General features: G+C 35.4%; 1 protein-coding gene across 12 annotated transcripts in view; it reads left to right on the top strand.

The window, feature by feature from the left end:
• The window catches only part of LOC126779056 (phosphatidylinositol 4-phosphate 5-kinase type-1 alpha), a 75569-nt gene that overhangs the window by 11942 nt on the left and 36280 nt on the right, over window positions 1-27347 (top strand). For all 12 annotated transcript variants that reach the window (XM_050502842.1, XM_050502841.1, XM_050502844.1 and 9 more), the window contains exon 3: window positions 4744-4882. In XM_050502842.1, the coding sequence (XP_050358799.1) occupies window positions 4744-4882 (139 nt within the window). The remainder of the gene's footprint in view (window positions 1-4743; window positions 4883-27347) is intronic.

The following is a 27347-nucleotide window of genomic DNA, read 5'->3' as shown; positions in this document are numbered from 1 at the left end:
GGATATTATTATTATATTATAAATGCGAAAGTGATGTTAGTTTGTTTGTTACACTTTTGCGTCGTCACTACTTAATCGATTATAATGAAATTTTAAATATGATAACAACGTGGTCATAATTACAGAAAAGCACAGGGTACTTAACACCTGCTCCCTATCCACCCTACTAAACACGGGCGAAGCCGCAAAAACTAGTTTCTGTTTTTTGTTTTTATTGAGACCAAGAAAACAACTCTTTTCTAAATATACGTCATAAACAAACACGACCTTGTTACAATTATTTATGTATGTATATATGTATGTGCATATGTATGAATTTATGTAAGAAAACAATGCGGAATAACCCGTAGTCTGGCGGACAGCCAGTTCGATTCCCTAAATGGACATATCGTGAGATCGTGACTCATATATTATTTGCACAAGACATTGACCTCAGTTTTATATAACGATTTTTCTTACATATTTACTTCCCAACTGTAATGATTTATCGTAAGTAAATAAACATACATTATTGATGCTTTGGGTGTGTTTATTCGATTTTATAAGTGAGTGAACCAGTATAAAAATTAAAGGTACTACATAGGTACTTACTCGTAATATTTTACTAAGTGGCAGAGCAAGCCTGTATGGGTAACTCCCACCCATTCATCAAATATTCTACCGCTAAATAGCAATACTTAGTTTTGTTGCGTTCCGGTTTGAAGGTTGAGTGAGCCAGTGTAACAGGCACAAGGAACATAACATCTTCGTTCCCAAGGTTGGTGGCGCATTGGCGATGTAAGGAATGGTTAATATTTCTTACATCGCCAATGTCTGCGAACGGTTGTGACCACTTACCATCAGGCGGCCCATTTGCACTTCCGCCTGCCTATAACATTATATATATATATATATATATATATGTCGAAATCAAAATATGCTCTATCAATCGTTACATTACTGGGATATATTACATTAAAGAAACCCACCCACCCACTAGTTACTTCTATCCACTGATTTATCCATTCCACCCTAGATATATACTTGGCAACGCAATGATGGTGTTAGTAATGGTTTATACTTCATATATACGCCAATCTCTTTGGTTAGCTGTGATTATTTGCCTTGGGGGAGTAACGAATGGGCCCATTTTTCTGTCTGCTTTTATGCTATAAATAATAAAATGCTACGTAATCTTGAATAGGGTCGTGTGTACAAACTTAATGCTGAGTTGAAAGGGGATAGTTATTAAGGATTTATGGTTTACATCGAAGTGAGTTTGTTTGTTAATTACGGCGAACATATAAACACATTCGATCTTACTTAAAAACATTGCTTAGTGGGCGTCTAGTTAAAATGATCTCTCTCTGTCTGACTTCATCGATTCATCATCATCATCATATTCAGCCCACATTAATCCACTGCTGGACATAGGCCTCCTCACAGGCGCGCCAATTCTCCCGGTCCTGTGCTAGTCGCATCCATTGAGCACGCGCCATTTTCCAAAAATCGTCTGACCGTCGGGCGGGTGGTCTGCCCACTGGCCTTTTTGCTTCCCTAGGCCATTATCGCTTCGACATCCGATAAAAGAAGATATTTTTAATTATTTAAGTAATCAGTTCCTAAACGACACTTATAGGCAAAATATCGTAAATGCTTTCAACAAAATATCTTAATATATGATATGAAATGTTGTACAGGATTTATGTTTTATATTCATACTAATATTACAGTTGCGAAAGTGAGGTTGTTTGTTTGTTACGCTTACACGCGTAAACCACTAAACCGATTTAAAAAATTCTTTCACCAATGAAAAGCTACATTATCATCGAGTAACATAGGATACATTTTGTCCCCGTATTTCCACGGGAACAGGACGACAGGACATCTTACATTAGATACAATAAATTTAAAAAAAAGACTTACTTTCATTGATTTCTGTTACTGAGGATAACGTAATAACTTTTACTGGTTCGATAAAGAATTTGAACCCGGAACCTTAAGTTTTCTAGACTTGAAAGCTAAACTTGAAGCTGACTTGAAGTTTTGAACTAACGTAAATCAATTGACGCTTTTCTACGACAGTTGATGACGTCACCATTTCTACGATACGTAATCTACACAAATGTAATATGTATAAATAGTATGTTTTGTATATTGTTTATTTATCCGATTCGAATACTACTAATATGACGGTTATAATATACAAGGGCTTCATAGTAAATTTAATTATTATTTATATGTTTTACGTCTCATGACACATATATATGACGGCGGCAGCGGTGGCTGAGCGATAGAGCTGTCTTCTTCTAAATTCGGTGGTACGGGGTCCATCACGATATTGTATCAATAATAACTTAATGTAGGTATAACAAGGATTTATTGTTACAGATCACAATACACAAGTATAATTAGGTACTAAATAGGTAAACCGATAGTTTCGCCTTGGAGGTGTGGACTGGTCGGTTTCTCAAACGCAACCCCCCATTTCTCGAATGCAAGTGTTTTTATAAACAGTCACCCCACTCCCCAACACGACTCTGTCCACGTGACTTCAACAACGAAAGAAGTCACCGCGTTTACCCGTTACTACTATAGTCAATTCAGCTACTTTTAATTAAAAATATTGTTTTTCCACGACATATATATGTGTGTGTCATGAGACAATAATATAAAATAACTGAATATTTGGCTGTATAATTTTTATCACATGTCTGTCCCGTCGTCATCGGTCGAAAATATTTTAAATATCGTTCAAAAACTAACATTAAAGCAATTTATAAACCGACCGATTCTTTTATAAAATAAATATTATTTATATTTCAATCAATCAATCAACAGCCAATCGTTGTCCACTGCTGAACATAGGCCTCTCCCAAGGTGCGCCAAAGCTCCCTGTCCTCCGCCTTCCGCATCCAGTTGGTGCCCGCCACCTTCTTAAGGTCGTCGGTCCACCTGGCTGGAGGGCGCCCTACGCTGCGCTTGCCGATTCGCGGTCTCCACTCTAGGACTCGTCTGCTCCAACGGCCATCGGTCCTACGACATACGTGACCAGCCCACTGCCACTTCAGCCTGCTAATTTTGCAAGCTATGTCGGTGACTCCGGTTCTTTTCCGGATAATCTCAATTTCTGATCTTATCCTTCAAAGATACTCCGAGCATAGCTCGCTCCATAGCACGCTGAGCGACTTTGAATTTGTGGACTAGTCCTGATTTTTGATTTTTGACACCTTCGATTTGCCGACAATATCGTCATCATAGCAGAGTCGCTGGAACAACTTACCGAAATGCTGCGTAGCCTAGGCGAGTCTTCCCGGTGTGTCGGTCTCGGTATAAACTTGGACAAGACCAAGGTCATGTTCAATAGGCATGTCGTGTCGGGACCGATATACGTCGAGGGGAAACCTCTCGAAGTTGTTAGTGAATATTTATATTTATACGAAATAAATAAAATATATAATAATATCAAATGTATTTAAGAAAAAAACGATTACGGATTTAACGATAAAATTAATACGCCAGCTTACTTTTTTATTGGTTCATAAATTTTCATCAGTCACAAGTCAATGTAAGTTCGGCCTAATTAATAATATCATATATGTCGTTGACCCGAATATTTTGGCATGTGAATGGTTGAAACGTAGGCGGTTAGGGGAAGTTAAACGTCACGAACACGACGAGTAATTTGGTATGAATTCTATTTTTAGGATTAATTTATTTCTGGTTGTATTTTTTTAAAATAATGATATCGTTGTTATGATTAAGTGTTTTTGCAAAATGTTTCGTTTTAAGTAGGCATGTATCTAATTATGTCATGCATCGTTTGGGTACAAAAAAAAAAGTATAATATAATAAAACATGATCAAGAGCAACATTAATCGATTAATTAATATTATAGTAATTTAGTTGCTAAGAAGTAGTACCTAAGAAGCTAATTAGTCAGTAGTCAGTCAGTCAAATAGTCAGAAGGTGATCGTTCTATTCCCAAGGTGTGTTATCATCTAAGTAATAATGCGAACGTTCCTAAACTACTTATGGTAGGCTAATTACTGGTGGTAGGGTTTTGTGCAAGCTCGTCTGGGTAGGTACCATCCACTCATCAGATATTCTACCGCAATACAGCAGTACTTGATATTGTTGTGTTCCGTTTTGAAGGATGAGTGAGCCAGTGTAATTACAGCCACAAAGGACATAAAATCTTAGTTCCCAAGTTTGGTGGCGCATTGGCTATGTAAGCGATGGTTGACATTTCTTAGAATGCCAATGTCCAAGGGCGTTGGTGACCACTTACCATCAGGTGGCCCATATGCTCGTCCGCCTTTCTATTCTATAAAAAAAATAAACGATTATTTTTACGTTAAACAATTGAACATTTTTGAACGTTTTTGGAAACTTGTTGCTAATGCGTATGCGTGTACATTGTCTCATAAATATATAAAAAAATTTGATGTTTAAAGGTAAGATCAACGACCATACTTATAATTGTTTAGCGGGTATGTAGTTAAATACCAATTGCACTCGTCTCTCATCATCGATTTGACATTTGAAAAAGGAAGACACAGCATTGTCTTACAAACCCCACTTAAACAAGATATAAGCCTGTAAAATCGATACACTATCATGAATTAGGATAGCGAACACGTTACACGATAAGGTCATAAGTTAATACATTAATAGCCTATCGTACGTAATGGATAATTCCACACACGCACACACACACACATAAGGCGTAGTCCATGTACTCATTGATGTTTAATTTTTCAGCCAGCAGTGGGCCCCCTGGGGGCGATCAGCAAGGTTCACAAGTCCGATCGTAAGATTGGTCACCGGCGTGTCGGGGAAGGGGGCGAGATTACGTATAAGAAGATTCAATCTTCACAAATTATGGGATCTATACAACTAGGTAAGTGTTTATATATTATATATTTAGTATAGTATATATTAGTTGTATATAGTATTAGTTCCCGATAGGTACAATGTTGGTGTCTTCAAATCCAGAGTAAACACATTTCTTATAGGCAAGCGTGCTACATCTTAGACCGTGTCGATGCTTAACATCAGGCAAGTCAACGGTCAAACGCTGGCCTATTAATAGTAAAAAAAAATACAATACCATTTTTTTTAATCTTATTAATATATCTACATATTACATCTATGTCTCTACCCTCTCATACATCTCGATAAATATATATATGTATATATATATATATATATATATATATATATATATATATATATATATATATATATATATGATGAATCAGACTATAAATGGAAAAAATCGGCTGAATTTATTTAGGATGAGAAGAATTACGAACATACGCACACCTGTTTCATCAAAATCTGTTCAGTAGTTTAGCCGAAAGCGCAACAGACACACAGATAGAGTTACGCATTTGTATAATATATAGTCACCTATATACCTACCTACATATATAATTATACACCTTTCTTATGAATCAGACCGTTCAATGGTGAAGACCGTATGAAAATCCGCTGAATAGTTTTTGAGTTTATCACAGGCAAACAGACGCGACGAGGAACTTTATTTTATAAAATATTGTGATTAATGTACGTGCCTCTGTACTGCCGGATGTATGTTATCTACAAAACAACGTAGAGAATCGTCTAATCTTTTAAATCTTAAATAACGTTAAGTATGTTACGACGGTTCCGTTTGCAATTATAAAAGTAAGATAATTATTATAATCTGTAGTAAACAAAAAAAAAAACATTTTTGCATTCGTAAAATCGATTACGTTCAAATTAGATGTATAAAGTACGAGAAGGAAGATTATTTTTGTGATACTGTCCATTGGCAGTTGACTACTAACCATCAGGTGGTCATTAGCCGGTCTGCGTACCTAATGTCAATATATTTTTTTATATAAAAAATACAAAACTACAGTACAGTAACAGCCTGTCAATGTCCCATTGGACTAAAGCCCCCTCTCCCTTTTTGAGGAGAAGATTTTGGAGCTTATTCCACCACGCTGCTCCAGTGCGGATTGGTGAAATACACGTAGGGCAGAATTTCAGTGAAATAAGACAAAGTTAGGTTTCCTCACGATGTTTTCCTTCACCGTCAAGCACGAGATGAATTATACATAATCACAAATTAAGCACATGAAAGTTCAGTGGTGCTTGCCCGGGTTTGAACTCACGATCATCGGTTAAGATTCACGCGCTCATACCACTCTCGGCTTTTTTACATAATTACATAAGTACACAAAACACATATACAAACGTGTATGTATCGGATAACCGTGAGTCCACCTTCGCATTTAAATAAATGGTTGTAACTAGTCATATTTTTCCAGGAAGTCTTGTCCAGACGTATTGAGATAACAAATGAAAGGATTAAAAAATATATTTTATTTTACATATGTTTTTGTATATATGATGTTCTTTTGTCTATATTTCGGTCATGGCCGCGAATCTCAGAGACGATGGCAAATCGTTCAGGAGTTATTATAGTGCACAGGTGTACTCTCTTATCCCTCACTTCTATAACATGATGGGGACGGCAATTTGTAAGAACCGAAGTGAGATTTTTTAAAGCTTTTTTGTTGTTTTTGTTGGCATAACAACTTCGTTCCCAAGGTTGGTGGTGCATTGGCGATGTAAGGAACGGTTAATATTTCTTACATCGCCAATGTCTATGGGCGGTGGTGACCACTTAACATCAGGTGGCCCATTTGGCCGTCCGCCTACCAATACCAAAAAAAAAACAGGCCCATCCCTTTCCATTCTATTTATAAATATTCAAATTATTATGAATACCTAAGGCTTTACATAAGCCTAATATCAGATACTTAACCTTCATAAGGAACTTGCTCGCTGTTGCAATACGTATAGGGCGAGTTCACGTTGAGTTGTATCGACGTAATTTTTTCTGATAAATGCGTGGTAAACTCGTGTTTGAATTTTAATGTTATAAACTAGTCTGTCCGACTTCGTACTTGTAAAATTACTACAATATTACGTTTACCATTTGCCTCTCTTAAAGTTGAAATCACCAAAGATCTTTTTATCTCTTTCTTTCTTTCGGTCTAAGCGGATGTTAAAGTTATAAAATCAACTTACGTTTCAATTTTCAGCTTTCTAACTACAGTAGTATAGATTGTGCGGTGATAATCAGTCAGGAGAAACGATTATAATAATATTATAAATTTCGAATCAGTCGGCTCCGATAGAAATGTTTATTCAGATGTGCCAGATACAGAAATATTTAAGGATTTTCTGTTACGATTTGTCGTGATGGATATTAAAAGCGCACTGTTCCCTATAATAGGGGGGTATTTTCAAACGTCCATTGTACGGGTTCTTACGAGAATGTCTACGTTTCCGCAATTCCTTATATTACAGATGTCCATGACAGTGTCCGTTTACCATCAGGGGGACCGTCTGTACGTTTGTATCCTTTTCGTCTCAACAACGAGCGCCACGGGATCGCTTTCGCATGCTACGAATGAATAATATAATATGAATAAATATGAATTCTGAGTAAAATAATCATATAAACAGCCTGTGAATGTCCCACTGCTGGATTAATGAAGAGTATCATTTGAGGAGATGGTTTGGAGCTTTTTCCACCACGCTGCTCCAATGCGGGTTGGTGGATACGCATGGGAGAATTTTTAATGAAATTAGACACAGACAGGTTTCCTCATAATTTTCCTTTACCGTCAAGTACGAGATGAATTATAAACATCGTTGACGATCTCGTATCGACTACAAGACGAGGCGTTTCGAAGCGTATGTATTGAGTGTTTACATAATCGCGTTGCGTCTTTCAAACCGAGTTTACAATGGTAATGTCTATAGGCAGATAAGATTTACATCACTCAATGCTTGTTTTCTTGTCCTACTTGACACTGTGGCGATTTTACTCGTTTCGATTTAAAAAAAAATACGTTAGTGCTTGTTGATTCGGTTCGATACTATGTTACCGATATTCATTTCCTGATGATATCCATTCGAAGTGAAAATGAAACAATCGATGTATTCCAATCGGAGTATTTGCATACGATTTTCTAATTGTTCTGCAGTTTTGCGCACTGTAAACAGTTCTTGATGAATTTACCTTTATTTATTAATTTTAACTTTCAATTTCGCGGACATTGAAAACGCAATTTTTTCGCGACTCCATAGTGAATATCATAGATTATTCTAGATCTCGACCGATGGTATCGCGTCAATTGTTATTGGTGACCAATAAAATCGGTGTCAAAATTATTTATTCGGGTTTTCTCCTCTTGTGGTTGTATTATAGCTACAAATTGATTCGACGAAATATTCTTCTTTATGTCTCGCTTCAATTCGTTTAAAAATCTATTCAGACGATTCAAATAGCTTTCGTTATATCGACTCGTGTGAATGCGATTTTATAATTAAACATCAATTCTGGCGATATTTTGAAATTAGAATCTTCTGCACTCATATGTCAATATCCATACTTACATACATACGTACGTACATACATACATACATACATATACATGCCACCTTTCCTATGCTATAACTAGTTTCGGTAGGTAAGAAAAAGAAGCCTAAGACCTTCCTTGGGGTTCAATCTTGCTTCATACCAAACGTCATCAAATTCGGTTTAGGTGAATAGCGTAACAAACCGATATATTTTCTCACGCATTTATACTATTAAAAATTGATTATTTACTTTATTGTATTTATCTTATAAGTAATCCATTATACGTAATATTCTACCGCAAAACAGGTATTGTCGTGTTCCGGTTTGAAGGATGAGTGAGCCAGTGTAATTACAGGCACAAGGGACATAAAATCTTAGTTCCCAAGGTTGGTGGCGCATTGGCTATGTAAGCGATGGTTGACATTTCTTACAATGCCAATGTCTAAGGGCGTTTGGTGACCACTTACCATCAGGTGGCCCATATGCTCGACCGCCTTCCTATTCTATAAGTAACGATAATAACTTAAAAAAGGTCAGTTAATTTTAAATCACTAGCAGGCTACGTCGATTAGTGACAGGGCTTTGTGGATTCTCAATGATGGTAGGTGGTACCTATCTCTGGGCGTATATTCATGTGTTCTACCGCCAAACGGCAACACTTGGTATTGTTGAGTGAATTTGAACGGTGAATAAGCCACTAGAACTACGGGCGCAACGGACATAACACCATAGTCTTCAAGGTTGGTAGCGCATTGACAATCTTAGGGACAGTTGATATTTCCCTAAGGGCTCAACCGCACATCTATTTAAAAGAAATACACTTTTAATTCATCAATCGTATTTTATTTTTTATTTTATTTTTTTATAGTATAGGAAGGCGGACGAGCATATGAGCCACCTGATGGTAAGTGGTCACCAAACACCCTTAGACATTGGCAATGTAAGAAATGTTAACCATCGCTTACATCACCAATGCGCCACCAACCTTGGGAACTAAGATGTTATGTCCCTTGTGCCTGTAATTACACTGGCTCACTCACCCTTCAAACCGGAACACAACAATAACAAGTACTGCTGTTTTGCGGTAGAATATCTGATGAGTGGGTGGTACCTACCCAGACGAGCTTGCACAAAGCTCTACCACCAGTGTATTAGTATTTGTATTTGTATTGTATTGATATGTTGTATTAGTATTTGTATTGATATGTTATCGCGAATTCAAAAATAGCTAATACACGGGACGTATTGCCGTCTCATTCCAACAATACAATCGCAAATTTTAACGTAACGCAAGTGTACCGTGGGAATTTACTTCAATAGATTAGATAACAAGTTACGGAGCATCGAAACGATCGTTTCGTGTGAATGAATTTGTTATTGTTATATGCTGACTAGTTTGGAGGGGGTTCGGGTACCCTATGTCCTTTTCTGTATCGCTGACAACGTGTCTGCAACATTACATGACTGTCGGTTGAGTAGTCAGCGTGGACACCGTCCACTGTAACGAACAAACTGACTTTCGCATTTATACTATAGGTGCTTGAAATTGTTTTGTAATTTGATTGTGTAATTGTGATAAGCTTTTTTATTAAACTGGGTCCGTTTTTCATGTTTATATCGCAGTTGTTTTAGTAGGTAAGAATTCCACATAACCCAGAACCCCACCCCAGGAACCCGGGTATTTTACTGAAGATTTCTACTGCTTAAAAAGGACGTGTTAACAGAAGATGCCCATCTTTAAGTAGTCACCAATATTTCCCCAGGGGTCTACTGTGCGGTCTGCTAGTGCAGAACATTCTTTCCGACTGCACTATCACTTACCATCAGGTGGAGTGGAGATATTTGCCTTCCCGGCGAATAGATAAAAAAATAATATTACATGGAATAAGCTCCAAATATTCTTGAAATGTGAGGAGACCTTAGCCTAGCAACGGGAGATTTATAGGCAAAATATATGACTCAAATAGGCTTCTCGTCATCCATTTGTTAATTCAAGTCAAGCGGATCTGTCATTAATAATTTGCATTGCATTTTGTTTAACATGCAAATTTCTCTGACATCGTAACCTGTTCTAAAGTTCCGAGGTCAAAGTACCTTGTAAATTGTGTTACATAATTGAAAATTTGTCATAGTTAAGTAAACATCTTGAAAATTGTAAATAATAAATCGCACAGATAAAACAAAATAAATAAATTTCGACTGGTAAATAATAAACGGAATACAAATTTGACCCTTATACTTGTATTAATAAGAACTATAGCTGTATAAACAATTAATTCAAATAAATCTCAATGCTAGGTTAAGGTCTCTCCTTTCGAGGAGGTTAAAAGCTCACTCGACCGCACTGCTACAGTTCGGGTTAGCAGATTTATATCCGATACGTGTAGGTCTCCTCACGATTTTTCCTTCACTGCAGAACACGAGTTGAATTATAAACTCACCTTAAGCATGAAAATTCAGTGAAGCTTGCCAGGGTTTGAACCCTCAAACAACAATTAGATTCACGTGTCTATAGCGCAATGATTTTACGGGCCGTGTGACCGCTTAGGTTATACTCGGCAACACTAACAGCAAAAGCTTTACGTTAAATTTTAGGGGTAAATAGGAATATTAGTAATTCCTTCAAAACGACCATTGCTATGATTCTATATTTAAAATTTAAAAAAAAAAAAGTTAAATCATTACCAAATATAATTTTCAATAACACGATTTTATTTTTAGCATAGGTTTACGTGTTCCACGCTACGCTATAAACATTACTGACAGTTCAGATGTTGTAGATAATGTTTAAAAACGGTTGTATGTTTACTAACATTGAATTTTAGTGGCGATTATAAAATATATACTATGCACGAAATAGAAAAACATATATAAGATTATTTAAAAGATAATATTAAGATAAGATTATAAAACAGTAACAGCCTGATAATGTCCCACTGCTGGGCTAAAGGCCTCCTTTCTTCTTTTTTGAAGAGAAGGTTCGGAGCTTATTCCACCGCTGCTCCAATGCAAGTTGGTGGAATACACATGTGGCAGAATTTCAGTGAAATAAGACACATGCAGGTTCCCTCACGATGTTTTCCTTCACCGTAAAGCACGAGATTAATTATAATCACAAATTAAGCACATGAAAATTTATTGGTGCTTTGCCCGGGTTTGAACCCACGATCATCGGTTAAGATTCACGCGTTCTAACCACTAGGCCATCACGCGTTCTAACCACTAGGCCATCTCGACTCTTAACCACTAGGCCATCTCGACTCTTAACCACTAGGCCATCTCGACTCTTAACCACTAGGCCATCTCGACTCTTAACCACTAGGCCATCTCGACTCTTAACCACTAGGCCATCTCGACTCTTAACCACTAGGCCATCTCGACTCTTAACCACTAGGCCATCTCGACTCTTAACCACTAGGCCATCTCGGCTTTTTTATGATAAGAGAAGATAAGATTAGATTATACTTTGAAAAAATTCGAGAATGTATATGTTCGATGTTTTTTTTTTATATGTACTCATGGAATTTTCGTAGACCGAAATGTCGCATTTCTAATACCGTCAATATATTGCGAACACCGTAGAATCAATTTTATTTTATTTTTATTAGGGAAATAAACAGTATAGTATTAACAACATACAATAAATAAATCAATTGATTCCTAGACATTAACCGTCAAATTTTCCACTTGAAAATAGTACCAAAAATAGAACAGCGCAGAGAGAAAACAATCAAACAGTAAGCTCAAATAATATACAATATAATTATCTAAGTTTTACCCGCGTGTTATGAGGAATGGAGGTCAGGCGTTAGGTGTCTTATGGTCTGAGATTATGAGCTTATGTATGCGCACAGTTGGAATATCTTATTACCTAAATGGCATCCCTCGGAGCAATCTTAATCCGAAGATTAGTAAGGAATGAGTGAGTAAGTAAGCCTTTGAGTGTCCCACCGCTGGGCTAAGAGCTGCTCTCCTTTTGTGATGAGTAGCGTTTTATTTACAGGAATTCGATAAGATATCGCAATTATATTTGATATTTGGAAGCTATAAATAGATATATCGTCGCTTATCAGATAAGGAGTAATATTATTATGTAAGAAATAAAACTAAAGTTTATGTCTATGATAACGTCGCGTATTTTTCTATTCGCATTTGTTTTTGTTTTTTTTTTTCTTCAATTGCATTTCTACGTAGTTTTCGATAACATCTATCGTGAATAATCGGCGATTTCTATAATTGCAACTGTTTGTAATTATTAACAAACCGGTGACAGGAAGTCACCAATAATTACTTGTCTTTGGGTGGAGACGTTCGTGTTTCGAAAAGAATATTATCTGAATCGACCTGTATCGTCTATAATGATAAGTGAAAACTGTCTAACTGTGTGATATTAAAGATTTAAGTGTTTACGTTTGTCTTCTATATTTATACGTGAGCGGCTAGATATAAGGCCTGACATCCCGAGTTCCTAGGTTCAAACCCTAGGTCGGACCGATAAATATTTATTAGGTTTTTTCCGCCGAAAAATTCTCAGTATCAGCCCGGAGTCTGGAAGATAGAAAGTGTGTACACTATAATAAACTAATGAGTTTAGAAAGCTGAAATTTTGAACACAAATTTGTTTTGTAGCGTATCAAGCTAAGAAATATTTTTTAGGAATTTCAACTTTGTGGGATCACTTTGTGGGATTTTACACTTACGACGTCTGGTCGAGAAGTAAAATTTTCATATTATAAACTTTGACATTTAAATACACAATTTTTCTTGTCAAAATTTTAGACTAAAACGATTTTGTATGAAATATAAGTTTCATGAAAATCGAATGGGTAGTTCTCATTACTTGAACAGACTTATAATATTAATAATAATATCCTAGGACATTATTCACACACGGCCATCTGATCCCAAACTAAGCAGAGTTTGTAGTATGGAAACCAGACAACTGATATGCTACTTATCTCGTGTAAATACATACTTATATAGATAATTACACCCACGCTCAGGCCAAAAAGATATGTTCATGCACAAAAATGTCTGTCCTGGGTGGGAATCGAACCCACAACCTTTGGCGTGAAAGGCAAGTATCTACCAACAACGCCAACCGGATCGTGGCTCATATTACATTCTATAAATTAAATATCTGATATGGTATTAATATTTATAATGTGTATGTCCATCACCTGTATTAATCCAATGACCGATTTAGAAGGCACTATAGTTATAATGCTGTTAGCAAACTCAAGGCCGGGATGTATCGTTAATTGATCGTATGACGTAAAACATGATATACATACAAATGTACGTATATGTAGAATTTCATTTTCAATTTAATTTGTAAACGTAACTGCACAGACAGGACTGTGTGTAACGCACTCTATAAGGGCTTAATTGTAGGGTATATAGTATACTCTAGCCTTATATGTCAATTAGCTACGTTTCTTAGAAGTTTCCGTTTCATTTATATTTGTGTTTTGTGTTTAGCTTTTATTTAATAAAAAAAATATCTGTAATGGCTTATCGTTTAAAACACGTAAATTTTAAACAAAGATGACAGGTTCAAACCCAGGCAAAACTACTTAAACTAAAATTCATTTCGTGCTCAGAATCATTGTGAGGATATTTGCTTAAGATTAAAATCTCCGACATTTGTAAAATCCGCGTATATGTACCATAGCAGCTCCTCAAAAGGAGAAGAGGTCTTAGTCCAGCAGTGGGATAATAACAGAACGTCAATTTACTTTACTAGATAAACTTTAGGTACACTTTTATTTACTTGGATTATAAAGCACGAGCGTAAAATATTATTAGCCTGGCGAGATTGTACCCGTATAGCGGAGACAATCGTAAAATTCCAGCGCAAACAAAATTACGATCTTCAAGTCTTGGATTTACTCTTATGACTTTACTGTCGTCTGTCAGTTGTCCCTTTGGCAAAAGCGTCGGAAAAAACACACAAGACAATTAAAATTCGTTACACCACGGTATATATATTTATATAATGGTTACGGTACCTGTAAATGAAAAAAAAAATAATAGAAATAAGTTATTTTTTTTTTCTTTTTTACGAGTGCTCATAATGTCTCTTTTTACACGACTTCACAAAAATGCAGCATAACGTTTTCAGAGTTCGCATAAATATGTGAGTTCCATTATTCCACCATAACTATTAAATGCCTGAACTGATTTGGATGTGTGGGGTTCGTTAGAATTCTCACATCATCGCAAATTACACTGGCAATATTATTTTTTACTCTTTACTTTTTTTTAAACTTTTGATATCGTCCTATTTGGTATTTAATGAAATGTCAGTGTATCGGATATCATGCTCCTGGTTGATAGATAAAAGAAGGATTTTGAGGTTATTCATGGAGTAATACTCGTACATACTATTATAATTATCATAATAACTTTTTTTTTTTAATGTTTTGTTTTATATATTATATATGTATGTTTATGTATATATTATTTATATATTTAAAAAATAAAAATTGAGATGATTAGTACACCTCCTTACCGCTTTATTTATTTATTTATTTCATGTCCTTCACCCAAAGGTTGTCTTGAAGAGATCGCTCTTTTAGCGATAAGACCGCCTTTTGTACAAAATAGATTTCGTTTCTTTTGTGTTTGTGTTTAAAATGGTTCTGTAACTCTTTTGGTGTACAATAAAGCATATTCTATTCTATTCTACTTATCTATGAATCCATCCTTAAATTCATCGTAACTTGTAAATGTATAGAAAGATAATTTGTCACTATATTAAATAATCGTATGGACAATATTTCACTGGATTCAAGTGATCCTAAGTAGTTGACTTTTGTCATGGAGAGTAGAGCATTTGGTTTCATATAAAGCACTTTTACGCCAATATAATACGGCCGTAATAATGATAAATATATAATCTGTATTTCCTTTTTTAAATTTAGAATCGTAAGTTTAATCGGGTTATGTAATAAAGTTTATCAATAATAAATCTATGGATTGACATATTTGGATTTCGGAACGTAGATTGGGAACTAACGGCCTCGTAAACGTTATTTAGCGGGTGATTAGTTAAACATTGCTGTGTCTTCTTCTTTCGAATGTAAAATCATTAATGAGGGATAGAGCGAAATCAGTACGAGAGATGGTCGTACAAGAACTTTACAATTGTAATTTTGCGCGATGTATAGCTCGGTGTGTCGATTGAAACGTAAAAAAAAACTATACATTAAATATAGGACAGTAAAAACGACGAGATATTTTGTCTTTTTTTTACAAGTTTCAGACTTTACTGGTAGAGCTTTGTGCAAGCTCGTCTGGGTAGGTACACACTTCATCAGATATTCTACTGCAAAACAGCAGTACTTGGTATAGTTGTGTTCCGATTTGAAGGGTGAGTGAACCAGTGTAATTACAGGTACAAGGGACAAAACATCTTAGTTCCCAAGGTTGGTGGCGCATTGGTAATGTAAGCGATGGTTAACATTTCTTACAATGCCAATGTCTATGGGCATTGGTGACTACTTACCATCATATGTTCGTCCGCTTTCCTATTCTATAAAAAGAAAACATTCGTTGCTATTTTGTCAAAAAAAAAATTCCAACATCAAAAACAACTACACTGTTTAAAAAATGAAAACGGTATCTGCGTTACAAATACTTTATTCTACGAAGCCGATAATCCGTGCTCTATCTCTTATAGTGTTGTAAATATATCGACGCATAATTTATCGACGATGAAAATAGTGAAGATAAACAAATGGGAGTTATTAATAGTTTTGTTAGTAAAAATAGTGTAAATATATTAATAAGCAACGAAAGAATTCGATATATTTTTTTTTTATAGAATAGGAAGGTGGACGAGCATATGGGCCACCTGATGGTAAGTGGTCACCAAACGCCCTTAGACATTGGCATTGTAAGAAATGTCAACCATCGCTTACATAGTCAATGCGCCACCAACCTTGGGAACTAAGATTTTATGTCCCTTGTGCCTGTAATTACACTGGCTCACTCACCCTTCAAACCGGAACACAACAATATCAAGTATTGCTGTTTTGCGGTAGAATATCTGATGAGTGGGTGGTACCTACCCAGACGAGCTTGCACAAAGCCCTACCACCAGTGAAAAAAGTAAATATATACGTATATTTACGTAGTTGTAAATTTTACTAGCTCTTATTAATAATGTATCCTGCATCTATGACAGAAGATCGAAATCAAGTTTTACTTCTGATACCTTCGGAAGCGATGGTATGACATACTAACTTTCATATATGTATATGTACATACAGCCTATTACAACCACAACAGTAACAGCCTGTTAATGTCCCACTGCTGGGCTAAGGCCTCCTCTCCCTTTTGAATAGAAGGTTCGGAGCTTATTCCACCACGCTGCTCCAATGCGGGTTGGTAGAAATTACTATTACAACCACAAGTGTAAATACAAATAAAACTTTGAAATTGATTTAAAGCGATATTATTGGTCGAGATCTATGAATGATATATGATTTTCATTATGGATTCATAAAAAAATGGCGTCTTTTATGTCAACGATGTTGTTATCGAAACTTTTGAGTAAATTCGATATAAATAGAGATATAATAATCAAGAATTTTTTGTATTGTAATATAGGAGAGGTATTATCAAATCTCATGGAATACGTGAAGGAAAACATCGTGAGGAAACCTAAATGTGTCTAATTTCATTGAAATTCTGCCACATGTGTATTCCACCAAACCGCATTGGAGCAGCGTTGCGGTATAAGCTCCAAACCTCCTTCTCAAAAAGGAGAGAAAGCCTTAGCCCGGCAGTGGGACATCTACAGGCTGTTACTGATATTATTAAGTATTCATATGGTTTAAATAGACGAACAGAGCTTGGGTTCAAATCTGGGCAAGCCCTGGCAAGCCCTGGCAAGTCTGTGATTTCAACTATGTCTATTTAGGTTAATATGGATATTTAAAAGTTACCGAAATTAAAACTACCATTTATTAATTTTATGTTACCTCTGCTACCTAATTATTTAAATATTTTATAGTCGTAATTCAAATAGGCATAATGTACGCTGAATAATGTACGCTGAAATGGGAGAATTTGAAGGAAGCCGCGAATTTTACTAGTAGACTATACAATAAACTACATACATACCATATATACTTAAAATGGCTAGTAATAATAAGGTTTTTTTATCAATTAAACAAGTTCATTCTTGCAATTTTCATTTAAAAAAAAAGTTATTGACATTAGTCATTTTAAAATCAGGCAACAGAGTTTTATATATATATATATATAGATAGATGGAATATACTTACTCTACAAAGATTAAAAAATTACATAACACATGGATACAGCCCAATTACCGAGCCGACGGCCGACGGGCCTGATGGCGTGGTTGGTAGATACTTGACTTTCACGCCGAATGTTGTAGGCTCGATTCCCACCCAGAACAGACATTTGTACATGAACATGTCTGTTTGTACTGTGTCTGGGTGTAATTATCTATACAATTATGTATTTGCAAAGAAAAGTGGTATATGTAGTATATCCGTTGTCTGGTATATTACAAGCTCTGCTCAGTTTGGGATCAGGCCGTGTGTGAATAACATCCCAGGATATTATTATTATAATTAGCATACAACTTTGGCGGCCTTATCTCTACATAGCGATCTCGTCCAGGCAGTTTTTTGACAAAATAGCAACGAATGTTTTCTTTTTATAGAATAGGAAAGCGGACGAACATATGATGGTAAGTAGTCACCAATGCCCATAGACATTGGCATTGTAAGAAATGTCAACCATCGCTTACATAGTCAATGCGCCACCAACCTTGGGAACTAAGATTTTATGTCCCTTGTGCCTGTAATTACACTGGCTCACTCACCCTTCAAACCGGAACACAACAATATCAAGTATTGCTGTTTTGCGGTAGAATATCTGATGAGTGGGTGGTACCTACCCAGACGAGCTTGCACAAAGCCCTACCACCAGTGAAAAAAGTAAATATATACGTATATTTACGTAGTTGTAAATTTTACTAGCTCTTAATAATAATGTATCCTGCATCTATGACAGAAGATCGAAATCAAGTTTTACTTCTGATACCTTCGGAAGCGATGGTATGACATACTAACTTTCATATATGTATATGTACATACAGCCTATTACAACCACAACAGTAACAGCCTGTTAATGTCCCACTGCTGGGCTAAGGCCTCCTCTCCCTTTTGAATAGAAGGTTCGGAGCTTATTCCACCACGCTGCTCCAATGCGGGTTGGTAGAAATTACTATTACAACCACAAGTGTAAATACAAATAAAACTTTGAAATTGATTTAAAGCGATATTATTGGTCGAGATCTATGAATGATATATGATTTTCATTATGGATTCATAAAAAAATGGCGTCTTTTATGTCAACGATGTTGTTATCGAAACTTTTGAGTAAATTCGATATAAATAGAGATATAATAATCAAGAATTTTTTGTATTGTAATATAGGAGAGGTATTATCAAATCTCATGGAATACGTGAAGGAAAACATCGTGAGGAAACCTAAATGTGTCTAATTTCATTGAAATTCTGCCACATGTGTATTCCACCAAACCGCATTGGAGCAGCGTTGCGGTATAAGCTCCAAACCTCCTTCTCAAAAAGGAGAGAAAGCCTTAGCCCGGCAGTGGGACATCTACAGGCTGTTACTGATATTATTAAGTATTCATATGGTTTAAATAGACGAACAGAGCTTGGGTTCAAATCTGGGCAAGCCCTGGCAAGCCCTGGCAAGTCTGTGATTTCAACTATGTCTATTTAGGTTAATATGGATATTTAAAAGTTACCGAAATTAAAACTACCATTTATTAATTTTATGTTACCTCTGCTACCTAATTATTTAAATATTTTATAGTCGTAATTCAAATAGGCATAATGTACGCTGAATAATGTACGCTGAAATGGGAGAATTTGAAGGAAGCCGCGAATTTTACTAGTAGACTATACAATAAACTACATACATACCATATATACTTAAAATGGCTAGTAATAATAAGGTTTTTTTATCAATTAAACAAGTTCATTCTTGCAATTTTCATTTAAAAAAAAATTTATTGACATTAGTCATTTTAAAATCAGGCAACAGAGTTTTATATATATATATATATAGATAGATGGAATATACTTACTCTACAAAGATTAAAAAATTACATAACACATGGATACAGCCCAATTACCGAGCCGACGGCCGACGGGCCTGATGGCGTGGTTGGTAGATACTTGCCTTTCACGCCGAATGTTGTAGGCTCGATTCCCACCCAGAACAGACATTTGTACATGAACATGTCTGTTTGTACTGTGTCTGGGTGTAATTATCTATACAATTATGTATTTGCAAAGAAAAGTGGTATATGTAGTATATCCGTTGTCTGGTATATTACAAGCTCTGCTCAGTTTGGGATCAGGCCGTGTGTGAATAACATCCCAGGATATTATTATTATAATTAGCATACAACTTTGGCGGCCTTATCTCTACATAGCGATCTCGTCCAGGCAGACAACGACCAATCTTGCTCCTGATACACGAATCAAAATATTCGATAAACTTGATGTTACCAGTTCATCGATACCGATATTATTGTTACGACCAAAAGTCACGATAGTTAACTTTTCAACTCTACAAGTGAGTTAATTAGCCTTGCCCTACCTCTTACCCTACTACATAACCTTTTATTTAGTGAAGCCTTTCATTAACCGCTATGTATAATCGTATTATCTTTACGTTGCAATTTTAATTCATTTTTATAATTTAATTTTTTTTTTTTTTTTATATTCGCCGGGAGGGCAAATGACTCTACTCCACCTGATGGTAAGTGATAGTAGAGTCCAAACGCGACGACGGCCAGTACAGACGGGAAAAACGTTCTGCACTAGCCGCCTTCGCCTTGCCGGCCCGCAAGATGCCTCTTCACGCCTCGTTTGAAGGAAGACGCCTCGTTTGAAGGAAGCCTTCAAACGAGGCTAAGTTTATTTATTTGGATATCCAGAAGTTGTACATAAAAAACATCGAACACATGCCTTATATCCATTTAAAATATATATGTACTTCCAATTACAGAACATACTAGCCGAGATGCCCTAGTGGTTAGAACGCGTGAATCTTTTTATGTGCTTTATTTGTGCTCACAATTCATCGTGCTTGACGGTGAAAGAAAACATCGTGAGGAAACCTGCATGTGTCTAATTTCATTGAAATGTGTATTCTCCCAACCCGCATTGGAGCAACGTGGTGGAATAAGTTCCAAACCTTCTCCTCAAAAGGGACAGGAGACCTTAGGTCAGCAGTGGGACATTAACAGGTTTTTACTGTACTGTATTGTACTGTACCATTCCCAACCACAATAACATAAAATTTGCTTAAAATTAATTTAACAATAAGTATAGTTAACTAATATTTTTATATAATAAATAATATGCAATGCTATCGAATTCGTAGTAACAGTTGACATCAAACGGCTCTTTATTAAGGGACGCGTGTTGAAATGTACTTCTTGCCTTTAAGCTAATTCAATACTGTAACATGTCGATTCCAAATTACCTTAATGTTTCATATAAATAACAATACATTGAGCAAAAACTTAAAAGATAATTTTATTAACAAAAAACGTTTAACATTTATTTAATAAAAGTATTAATAACGATAAATAATATACCAAGTAAATACTACTAACTACCAATATAACAAGTAAATAATAATTTCACCATTCTAAAATTATCACATTTATTTGATTTATCTCTCACAGTTATCAACTTTTTTTACGCCTAAACCTTCAGAAATATATCGGGCCCTTGGGGGATGGAGGCCGGATTATTTGGGATTCATAGTGACTAAACCACTGCGATGATCGGCCTCGGACCCTTCTCTACAGTTTAGTCAGCCTAAGCCATGATAGCTAAGCTTAAAGCACATGTTTTCTACTACGTATATGAATATATATAATTGTTAATATTAATAATCGGTCATTTTTAAATTTTATTTGTTAATTAATTTTATGAGTTAAAAATAAACTTGTAAATGTAATAAAAAACAAATATCAAAAAGAAATAGAGCCATTACTTACTGCCCGCAATATATTCGCCGACAGTATAGTTATCGGCTCGACGTAAACAAATGGGTGTTGTGGGCGTAACTCTCACATTGCGATCGATTTAATTGAACTCTTGAATATGGATACTGGCAACATTGTAAGATGATACAACTTGGATGAAAACAACATACACGGCCGTATCTATTGTGTACTCGATTAATAAACAAATCTTCGTGGCCCAGTGGCTAGAACACGTAAATTGTAACCAATGGTTGCGAGTTCAAATTCTGGGCATAACAGCTGAATTGTCATACATTTAGTTTGCTTACTTACTTTAGTATAATTCATGTCTTTCGCTGGTGAAGGAAAACGTCGTGAGGAAACCTGCAAGTGTCAGATGAAAATCTGTAACATGTATTCCTTATTCGCATTGGATCATTGTGGTGGAGTAAGCTCCAAATCTTCTCAAAAGGAGAAAAGAAATAGTCCAACCCCGTGACTATAGTGCCAAGTGAATATAGAAGTGGCAGTGAGCTGGTTACATATGTCGAAGGACCAATAATTGTTGGTGTAAACGAGAACTATGATAAGGACCGCGGATCGATAAACACAGCCAGCAGAGAGTGGCTGGACCCGAGTAGACGCGGAAACGGGAGATTGGCTGACTATGATGGAAAGGACTGGAAATTATTAGTCTGCAAATATAATTTTAATACCTGTTTCCTATAGAGTAACAACAACAGCTAGACTCAGGGCTTGTATATTTATTTCAATTGCTAACGTATTCAGCTAAATGTAATACAATAGCAAGCAATCTATTATGAGTGATGAAAAGCATTAACAGAAAGGTCACCAGTGCGGCTTCCATTATGTGGATAATAATTCCATTTGACTATAAAATGAAGATTGCTATCAACCGTGGAACGGACGGTTTGTAACAATTCATTAATTAATTAATATAATAATGTCCTCCAGACTGATTTCGACCACGGCGGCCAATCTCAAGAGAGATTATAATAATAATAATATCCTGGGACATTTTTCACACACGCCCTCTGATCCCAAATTAAGCTTGTACAAAGCTTGTGCTATGGAAACCAGACAACTTATATACTACATATACTACTTTTCTTTTGTAAATACATACTTATATAGAAAATTACACCCAGACTCAGGACAAACAGAAATGTTCATGCTCACAAATGGCTGTCCTGGGTGGGAATCGAACCCACAACCTTCGGCGTGAGCGTCGCTTTGTGCGCGAAGCGTGCCCGTGTTAATTTTTTTCAATTTATTTTAGAAAGGCTGATCATATCGTAGTTATTTTTTCGATTATTATGATGTCTCTAGCTGTGTGAGAAGAAAAAAAAATGTAAAAACATTTTTTCTAAGTCTATAATTACGAACTAAAGTGAGATTTTGTGATACCGGTTTTTAATTAATACATTTTGATTTTTAAATAGTTAAATAAATATTCAGAAATGCTTTCTAAATGATTTCACATTTTATTTAATAAAAGGTAATAAGATAATCATTAAAAAAAAGTGATCCCGTTAAGTTTAATTCGCTGGTTCTCCGGTCCGAGGTACCTCCTCTGTATGATTCGCTCAATCAGTAAGCAACTGTAATGCTATATTGAAAGTAAATCCCGGTGGACGTTGTCCAGGCCTGTGTGACAACGTGCTGTTCTAGAAGCTGATCAAATCTGCGTTGGTGACTTCAATTCATCTTCCGTTGCATAAACATCGTTTGCGAAATTCGCGACCGTGTAACAATACACGTTGTATTATTGATTGATATAATGGATGATATTATATAACTATGCATATATGTAATTGATTTCATTGACAACTAATATAAAACGCGGCTTCGCCAGCGTGGACTTCAGCTTGTGATACGTACATAATGCTTTTTAGTATTACGCATATAACATGTTAAAATGATTAAGTAGTAGCGGTAAATAAACTTTTTTTCTTGTTTTGGTTTCGACAATTCGCAAATGTTCAAATTAACTTAAGTTATTTTGAAATCACAGATAGACAATTTATTAATCTGTATATATTAGGATGTAAATGAGCCATATAAGGTCAATATAAGGATATAAAAGAAATAGGAAGCTCAAAAAGGTTCCGAGTGACAATTAATATTTCGTTTATATTTTGAGACGCGACAGTTATGTTCCCGATTTAAAGCTATAAAAAATATGACCGAATTACTGATGGTAGGGCTTTGTGCAAGCTCGTCTGGGTAGGAAACACTGTAGTGTAAGGGACATAACATCTTAGTTCCCAAGTTTGGTGGCGCATTGGCGATGTAAGCGATGGTTAACATACAAGGTCAATGTCTACGGGCGTTGGTGGCCAATTACCATCAGGTGGCCCATATGCTCGTCCGACTACCTATTATATAAAAAACATTTTTTTGTTAACAAAACAAATGTTAGGTATATAAACTATATATCTGTATTATTAAATAAGAATGTACATTAATTTATCAGTACAATACCATTCGGGGCAATGACTAATGTAAACACGCCGCGTAAATAATATTCTAAAACAAATTAATGATTCAATGTTTTATATAAACGTCAAGGGAAACGGACACACACATACATTATATTTTATATAACACATGCATAGCTGAACTCCCGATACTTGACACGTAATGCAAATGTGTGACATCGATGTGTAAATTAATTCGTGTTATATGTGTGCATCTTTCGTCCGTACATGGAAGTTATGAGGAGGTCTCTGGCGTGGCTCAATGTATTGTAATTTTCTTTTTTCAAAACGGTGTTTTAACCTCTCAATGTCTGCCAGTCAATAGATAGTCTTATCTATATATAATGGATGCTCTTATATCGGCTTGAAATTTAATCGGGTTTGTCTGATCATCATGAAAGGTGTATGTGTGTATCTTTTGATGCGACATCCTGGAGCCGAATTCTACTAATCTATATCAATTACGATACGTTCCCGATTCAATTCCGATTCAACTTTGAATAATCTATATTTATTCGAATCGGAACCGAACCGATGATATGTTAACATATACCGTTATGTCAGAATCCAATTTAATTGTTAACTTTTATGGCAATAGTCGATAATTAAATTCAAGAATAGGAAAACGAATAAATGGCAACGATCACGCTTCGATTCGATTGCAATAGAAAGATAATTTGTAAGTAGAATTGGCTCCTTGTACTTTTAAATTTTCAATCAATCGCCTTCAATAGTACATTTATAACTGAGTGGCACTTAAGTCCAAATGGTTCTCGTTAGAAAACTCTTCTCGTTTTTTTTCAAGTAGATTTTAAGACAGAATTTTTGAGTCAAATGCTATCACCGTCTAGTTACATAGTAAAAAAAATCATATAATTATGAGACGAGGTTAATAAGCATAGACGATGAAAAGTTCAAATCGTTTCAGAAATAATGTCTTTGACAGATAAGATGAGAGAAACAGTGCAGTCATGAATGAAACAAAAAATATGTATGAGATTTTTAAATATAAAAGCTGGCTCAGTAATAATGCTAATTTAAATTGGAGATAATTATTTAAAAATGTTATTATCTTATCTATTATTTGTATAAATAAACTTAATTTAGATTTCATTAGGATTTTAACTGTTATAAATATTCATACATATATACATACCTTTTAACACTCTCCTATCATACTAATGTATAAACGTGAAAGTTTGTGAGGATGGAGGGATCTCTGTTACTCTTTCAAGCAAAAACGACTGAACGGATTTTGATGAAATTTGGCATAGAGATGACTTAACACATGGGCTACTTCACTTTCCCTTTCCACACATTAGCTAAGGAGCTAACCATATTATGTCTGTATAACCACTTTAGTTGGATTAAAACGTCTATATTGGTATTCAGCAAATGTCAAACTTTGGGAAATATGCCATGCAAGGAAACTGCTTTTTTTTTGTTTTTGTTTGTGAGGTTTGCGTGCGATAACGTCTGTGCTATAAACTAGCACCCACTCATCATATTTTCCACTCTGCACTACTTTTTATTGTTGTGTTCCCGTTTGAGTGGTGTGTGAGCGTAATTACAGACACAAGGGTCACAACATTTTGGTTCCCGTGGATTGGTGTTGCATTGGCAACAGCAATATGGTTAAATATATTTTAAAAATCTTAAAAACAAATGAACTCGACCGGTTGATGGATATGTGGCAGAATTTCTCAGAAACCCTGTTCTTGTCGGGAAAATACACTCCCCGCGAAGTTTTCCTTTGCCAATAATTAATTACACTTGTCCGAATTCAAATCCTGAGACGTTAGGCCAAGTCGTTTGACCACTCGGCCGTCCCGGATTAATTAAAATCAAATGAATATGACAACTAGTTGACATTTCAACTAGCCTCGTTGATGTTAATAAATAATATACGATTATTTTAAAACAAGATAACAACAACGAGACGATGAATGTAACAATATTTGGTTTTACGCACGTTAAGTACTTTTTTTATATATATATTTACATAGTTCTTCAAACATTAATCGTAAGACACGTGTCACGCTCCTGCCGCCTGCCGTATCTCGTAAACTGTTTACTCACAAGAATAATGAACAAACATTAGATACTGTTTCGCGAAACTATTATTTCGTTAATAATTTTTTTTTTCCTCGTATCCATATCATTCTAAACACGACGTTAGATGTTCATTGATTCATCCTTACATTAATATAGTGAAAACAAAAAACTGTGTTGGGATAGTTCTTCTTTTGAATTAATGTAAATAGAAAAAAAAAGTGTTTTTAAGTAATTTATTTAACAATTCATCTCATGTTTTTTTGGTAAAGGAAAACATTATAAGTGTTCGAGTGAGATGCTGAAGACATATCGCCATCCGCAGTTATTGACTAAACATTTGTCCTTAACAGGAAGAAGAAATCTTTGCCAAAAATGTACTCTATTCGTTTATTGCCAATTTTAATTATAAATCCTAATTGTTATCACTTATAGAGGAATTGCTTAATTGTGAAAATAATTCTGTTTAATGAGATGCTTTTCCAAATGTGTATTAGTGATAATTTCCACGTATGATGGAATAAAAATAAAAGTGTTAATATTGTTGCATAAATTTGAAGAGAAAATTCTGTCTTCTCGTTTGCGTTGGCCTTGAAGACTCGACTGGTTCGTGTTTTGAATTTTTGTGCTGCTAAATGTATTCGAAACAAAAGAAGAAGGCGAGGACAAGCGCTATCATTCAGCTGTAAAAACATAGATAAACTCTCCAATCACTCGTAAAAGAATTAAAACGAAGCAATTCACATGGCTAAAGGGATATAGCTCAAAAATCGCGTCAGAATTTTTATCATCGTGACCTTCGAGACTGAGAGATTTTTGAGACTGTTAGAGACATTCGTGTGATTTATCGTACAGTAGTGTTCAGTGTTTTATTAGTGGTTCTAATCGTTATTGGTGAACGTGTATCGAACTCGTCATGGGAGATATATTGTCCATGTCGGAGTCCTACGAGACTCCTTCGGTTTTAGCAATGTCTATACATAAAGGTAATTGATTTCACTAACCTGCCTTGTTATATGTTCCGACTCGGTGGTGGGGCTTTGTGCAAACTCCAAGACTTCACCCACTCATCAAATTTTCAGAAACAGGACTGTTTAAGTGTTTTTGTGTTCCTGTTTAAAATGTGGATGAGCATAACTCCTTGCTTCCCAGGGTAGTTAGGGTAGAAATGGCGGATGCGTAGGTGATGTAAGAAATGGTTAATATTTCTTAATGTCATGTCACGTCTATACTTTATTAAGTTTTTTGGCAATATGAATATTTATTTTATCTAATATTAATATATTTGTAATACAAATGATATATCGATTTATACTATATGCTAGCT

Source organism: Nymphalis io, chromosome 28, assembly GCF_905147045.1.
Source record: "Nymphalis io chromosome 28, ilAglIoxx1.1, whole genome shotgun sequence".
Taxonomy (NCBI): Eukaryota; Metazoa; Arthropoda; class Insecta; order Lepidoptera; family Nymphalidae; genus Nymphalis; species Nymphalis io.
The sequence above is the reverse complement of the archived record's forward strand: the minus strand, read 5'-3'. Positions and strand labels throughout refer to the sequence as shown.